At 44.3% G+C, this 6,100-nt stretch overlaps 1 protein-coding gene across 1 annotated transcript in view; it reads left to right on the forward strand.

The window, feature by feature from the left end:
* LOC143136486 (N-acetylglucosamine-1-phosphotransferase subunits alpha/beta-like) overlaps positions 1-5,148 on the forward strand; it is a 60,202-nt gene extending 55,054 nt beyond the window's left edge. Inside the window, exons 19-20 of the mRNA XM_076297209.1 lie at positions 1,477-1,567; positions 3,702-5,148. Coding sequence (XP_076153324.1) covers positions 1,477-1,567; positions 3,702-3,773 — 163 coding nt within the window. The 3' untranslated portion in view covers positions 3,774-5,148. The remainder of the gene's footprint in view (positions 1-1,476; positions 1,568-3,701) is intronic.
* Positions 5,149-6,100: the final 952 nt, after the last annotated feature.

Genomic DNA, 6,100 nt, shown 5'->3' on the forward strand with positions numbered 1-6,100 from the left:
ACACCCCCCTTGTTTGTATTTGATGTGGTTGGGCTGTGTGTGTGCGCTAGACTGCGTGTTTCAATGTATTTGACGTCGTGGCTGGCTAGGGCTGCGTGTTACAGTGTATTACAGACAGCGTGTTACAATGCATCATGATGTGGCTGTGTGCGTGCACGCCAAACTCTAGGCTACAATGTTTCATGAGTTCAGAGTTCGGGAGTTGCACATTTTTAGTCTGACCTGGGTACCACTGGCAGTTTTCAAGCCTTAGTTGAAGTAATTGATGGTAATGATGTAATATTTCATGGTTGATTTTTTTGTGTGCATTGCCCCATGTTTGTAGGCTACTTGTTTTTTGTATGTTGGTACAATTGTATGTTGGTTATACGGTTCCACAATATAAATGCAAATTTCATTTTTACATTATGTCTGTCATAATTTAATTGTCTCTCTCTCGGGGAGCCCTCTGCCCCGGGCCCCAGATGACCCTAACCTGGCCCTGATCACGCAGAAGGGAAAGAAGAGACCAGGGCTCGTCAGTATTCACTGGACGTCGACCAGGAAGGGATCCGCACGGCCGCTCTAAATTTATGCGTTCCAAATCTGCTCGGATAGCCGGATCTTAAAGATAGCCAAAGGCCTCCGAGCTGCCCAGCAATGGACAGAAATAACCTGACGCCCTCCCCATGAACCGTTAAGGCAGTGGAGTTTGTCATGTCGGGGATGTGGTTAGCGAAGAGGTCGAGTTGGGTGCGGGTGGGGTTTGGTTATGAGACAATGAAAGATCAATGTGTGTGTGTGTGTGTGTGTGTGTGTGTGTGTGTGTGTAAGGGAGTTGCAGATTGCTGGTCTCTCTAAGACAAGAGCAAAGGCTCTAGCAAAATTCTGCTCAATTTCTGTGATAATTGGCAGTTGCCACATCTGGAGAAGGCGCTGTTTTTTGTACCCATGAACTGAGACCAGAGGGCATAGGCTACTGGGTTTACAATGCTGGTATCTAAGATTGTTTGTGTTCTATGAAATCTACTGTAAAATGTGAACACAAATAAAGGTATTCAAATGTGTGTGTGTTTGTGCGCGCGTGTGTGTGTGTGTAGAGCAGTGCTCGTGTGAAAGAAAGTGTGTAAGTAATCACTCTTTGCTCTGAGTGTGCCCATCCTGTCAGGGAGGTGAAGAGGTCACGGTGGCACCTCGGCGTCTGTTGATGATGTCACCTTGCCTCTCCATCACCTAGTCTCAGCGGGCGACATCACCACCCCTACTGCCATGCCATTCTCTCTGGGCACGATGCCAACTCGTCACAAGTTCACTCCAATGCCCAGTAGTTGGGGAATATTATGCCATTTCAGATGAATTCAACACACACACTTAGTGGTTTAGTTTAGAGGATAATCGGTATACACTGTAGCAGAAACAGTAAAAGTGAATAATGACTGAATGTAATGTAATTGTAATTGTGTGTGTGTGTGTGTGTGTGTGTGTGTTTTGTCTCAGGCGTGTGTACAGGGACAAACTAAAGTTCTGGACCCACTGTGTGCTGGTGACACTGGTCGTCTTCACTGTCATGTCCTTCTTTGCTGAACAGGTCAGTGGAACGTGACATCATGGCATCCCAATCCGCTCTGCACATAACACACTGCCAGCCTTTAGAAGAATGCAGAACTCCAATAGTTATAACCATTGTTTTGGGTTTTTTCCCCTTTATTTGTCTAACCTTGTCTTTTACACTGCAAAACATGAAATCTAACCAAGTGTAATAATCTTATATTAAGAAATATTTACTTACCCCATGGACAAATAATTTTACTTGTTTTATGTCTTAATTCAAGAAGATTTTGACTTATTTTAAGTCAAATAATTGTATGAGAAAGCTCAAAGTAAGTATCTTTACACTAAAAACAATACCAACTAGATATTTTTATCTTAATATAAGATTATTACACTTGGTTAGATATCAGTTTACGCCTTCAGTAACCAATGGTCACCGTTTGGCTTTCCTGTCTCCAGTTGAGAGCCTGACGCCAGGCCAGAGCAGGAGCCTTTTTAACAAAACATAAGAACACCATTTGGCAAGCGACTACACTTTACGTATATCACTCAGATCGACTTTGTAGGGCTGTATCAAAATCTGCCTTAAGATACCCCACTAAGATACCCCGCTAATGAGGGTGCTGACTTGTGTATCCTCTTGCTATTCTGAGTTGCCATAGAGCAGGGTTCCATTTCTCCATGTCTGATCCCCATAAAGGCTAATGTCTGGCTCAGCTTCTAGGACTGACACATCTTTACTAGAACGTGCGGGCACACACACACACACACACTTGCGATCCGGAGGTGGCATAGAGCAGGGTTAGATTTCTCCATCTCTGATCCCCATAAAGGTCTATGTCTGGCTCAGCCTCTAGTGCTGAAGCATCCGTATTAGTACACACACACACACATACACACACACAAACACAAACACAAACACACTCTTGCAATTTGGAGGTGCTGTCGAGCAGGGTTACAGCAGGGTTACATTTCTCCCACTCTGATTCCCATAGTCTCATGTCTGGATCAGCCTTAGGGGCTGATGCATCCTTACTAGTATACACACACACACACACACACACACACACACACACACAAAAGGCTCATGTCTGTCTCAGCCTTTGGGGCTGGTACGCCTTCTCTCTCTCTGATAGGAAGGAATGTGTGTGAAGCCCAATACTTTGCAGGGCTTACATTTATTAGGGGACACAACACACTGAGTTCATCTGATAGACCGGTGCTGTTTGTGTTGTCTGATTAATTTGTTTGGGGAATAATAAGCTTGAGTTCATCTGATAGACTGGTGTTGTTTGTGTTGTCTGATTAATTTGTTTGGGGAATAAGCTTGAGTTCATCTGATAAACAACAAAATTAGCACCAGTATATCAGATGAACTCAAGCTTAGTCCCCTGATAAATTAATCAAGAAACAAAACCAGCGTCTGATTCATTTGTTAAGAGGGCTAACTGGCAGGCCACAGGCTTTTTGGGGCAGCCGTGGCCTACTGGTTAGCGCTTCGGACTTGTTACCGGAGGGTTGCCGGTTCGAACCCCGGCCAGTAGGCACGGCTGAAGTGCCCTTGAGTAAGGCACCTAGCCCCTCACTGCTCTCCCGAGCGCCGCTGTTGTTGCAGGCAGCTCACTGCTTCACCTCACTGTGTGTTCACTGTTTGCTGAGTGTGTTTCACTAATTCACAGATTGGGATAAATGCAGAGACCAAATTTCCCTCACGGGATCAAGAGTATGCAGTATATACTTATACTGCACCAGCCATGGAACTGAAGCGTTCCATTGACGGAGCGTCTGCTGCACCGATTAGCTTCCACTGTAATCGGTGGAACTGGCTACACCAGATCTAAAACCATTTTTACACCGTGTGAACGCAGCGCTGCAATTGTGTATCCGCTGAAGCCCCGCTGTTGGCTTGAGTTCATCTGATAGACTAAATGCTGACAAGACCAATGCTGGTTTTGTTACATTCCCCTTCCTTTAGTGATCCACACAGTGATACAGTAGGTGTGAGGGTTTTTTTAAGAAAAAAAAAAACATGCTGTGTTAGTCATTTTTGGCTTTTAGTTCCTCAAGTGAAGCTTTGCCTTGTCTGCAGGTGGTCCATTGTGCTTGACTCATCTTTCTTTATTTCCTCCTCTCTTACAACCCCCCCCCCCCCCCCCCCCTCTCTCTCTCAGTTGATCCTCCTGAAGCGGCGCCTCTTCCCCAGACGACGGGTCAGCAAGGAATCCACCTCGGAGCGCGTGTGAGGAGGTGACGGAGGAGAAAAGAACCACTTCTCCTTTTTCATCTCTCCTCCCCTCATCCTTCCCTTCCTTCCTCCCTCTCTGACTCACTCCTCTCTCTCTCTCTCTCTCTCTCTGTGTCTTAAGAGAGGGGGATTAGCTGGGTGAGGTTGGAGCAGGGGTCAGGTTTTTGAACGGAGTGAGGCGTGGACTTCAAAGGGCTTCTCCTCCAAGCCCTGAAGCGTAAAGACATACAAGGTGACCTACACAGGTGTAATGGCAAGAAACATGGTCTTCCCAGACTGCTGGGATGCTGCATGAAAAGGGGACGCGGGAAAGAAATATATGAATGAATCAGCAACTGGAGAAATCTTGACATCAAAGTGGTAACCAGGATTTACTGAAACACTATGATTCCAGTCCACCAGGGGGCACTAATGAGACTCCAGTGAGCAATACACACTCCCCCACCCCTAGTCTGTCGGTCTACTGTGTCGTTGTGATCAAGATGTTGGTGTCCTGTCCACCACACACTCAAGACATCAACACTGGACACTGAAATAGTATTTCTTGTGAATTGTTTGTTTCATATCAGTTAGATGCTTACAACTGAACCCTGATTTTGTGAATGAGGATCTTGGTCTCTGCCTCGTTTTGTAAGGCTTGAATGGGTTTTGAAAAAGAAAAGCACATGATTTGAATGTTCCTGACAGAAAGGACATGATTTAAAACAAAACTCTCTCCTACCTACATTATGTCCCCTTCCTGGTTGCAATGATATCATAAAAGGCTACCATAGTGACAGGGGTCATATGGGAGCTGAAGAGCTCATGTCTAACATTTTCTGTGTCTGTTTACTTTCACAACAAATCGATACACTGTTTATAGATACAGTCCAACATATTAAGATCATATCTATTTCTGATGCTTTGGAAATGTGAGATTTGTCACAGGACAGCGTTTGTTTGAGCTTATCAAAAACCTGCATGTTTTGCAAGAGTTAAGCCCACCAAGAGGCTGTTTGTATGCATTTGTGTGTGTGTGTGTGTGTGTGTTTGTTTGTGTGAGTGAGAGAGACAGAGAGAGCTTTTCTCTCAGGGAACTTAATGATAACAAATTGCTTGTATCTGAAATTCAGATTTCTACAGCTTGGGACTTATCAGTGACTAATGATTTGTTCTGTGGATTAAGTTTATAATAATGTAATGTGATGGATGTCAGGCTTTCTGTGTTAAGTTCGTGCCATAAAACCCCTCAGTACTAAAGAGTGTATTTAAATGTATGGATTGACCACACAAATATCCTTGAACTGACAACTGTCCACAAGTAATAGCATGGTCAATGATGCCCTGTTTGCCAATCAGTTTTAACCAACGAGATGAAAACCTGAAATTCGCTGGAATTAAAAAGTAAAATTGTGTTAGAATTTGTTGTTTTGCCACAAGTGTTTTTTTTTTTCCCCTTCTTTTTTTCTGACAAACCGATCAGAATAGTGAATTGTGTTAAAGGTCTTCTGCTTTTGGTTTTATCTCTAAAAATGGCAAACTGTTGCAAATAATGAATTCCTTAAGAAAACTGCATCATTTTTAAAGGCTGGTCAGATTTCAGTGATTTAGCCTGTGTGTGTGTGTGTGTGTGTGTGTGTAATGGTACCCAGTTGAGTACATAACTAGCACCCATGTGTCTTAGTTTCCTTGCTAGCGTGCTCGCCTCCCAATCCAAGGTGCTGCAAGTTCAACGCAACACAGGTTTCATGCTCTCTGACAAAGTGATGCTCCTGTACAACCACAAAGCAACTGGAAAAAACTTACTCAAAGAAAAGTGATTTTAGATGTACAACAGTGCAGGTCATTTTAGGTCAGATTTCATCTTTTTTTAAAGTATATATTTTTGGCCTTTTATGCCTTTAATGAGACAGGACAGTGGAGAATGACAGGAAGCGAGCAGGAGAGAGTCGGGGTGGGATTCGTAAAGGACCACGGGGCGAGAATCGAACCCGGGTCGCCGGCTTACGGTGCAGGTGCCCCAGCCAGTTGCGCCACGGCGGGGGCCCAGATTTGTTGTCAGATTTGGCGCCTCGGTGGTTTATCCCATGAGGGCCTTTGTTATCTGACAGTGATGTCCTCTGCCAGTTCTGAGCAAATGAGAAACTGACTCAGAGCTAATTACAGTCATAAGCAACAGTTATTGTAAGGAAAGGATTAGCCGTGTCCTATGTGAAAATCTGAAACATATTAATGTAAACATGTAAGTAATCCGTTGGTTCATGTCAAGATGTGATAGTTTCTTGGTGTTTTATGCCCCTATCGTTGTCTTCAAGGGAGCGCTGCCTGGAAGGCACTAGGGTTAGG

The sequence above is a fragment of the Alosa pseudoharengus genome, unplaced genomic scaffold (assembly GCF_046254945.1).
Source record: "Alosa pseudoharengus isolate Yale_2024_CS ecotype anadromous, Long Island Sound unplaced genomic scaffold, YU_APseudo_1.1 YU_APseudo_1.1_scf_20, whole genome shotgun sequence".
In the NCBI taxonomy this organism is placed as follows: Eukaryota; Metazoa; Chordata; class Actinopteri; order Clupeiformes; family Clupeidae; genus Alosa; species Alosa pseudoharengus.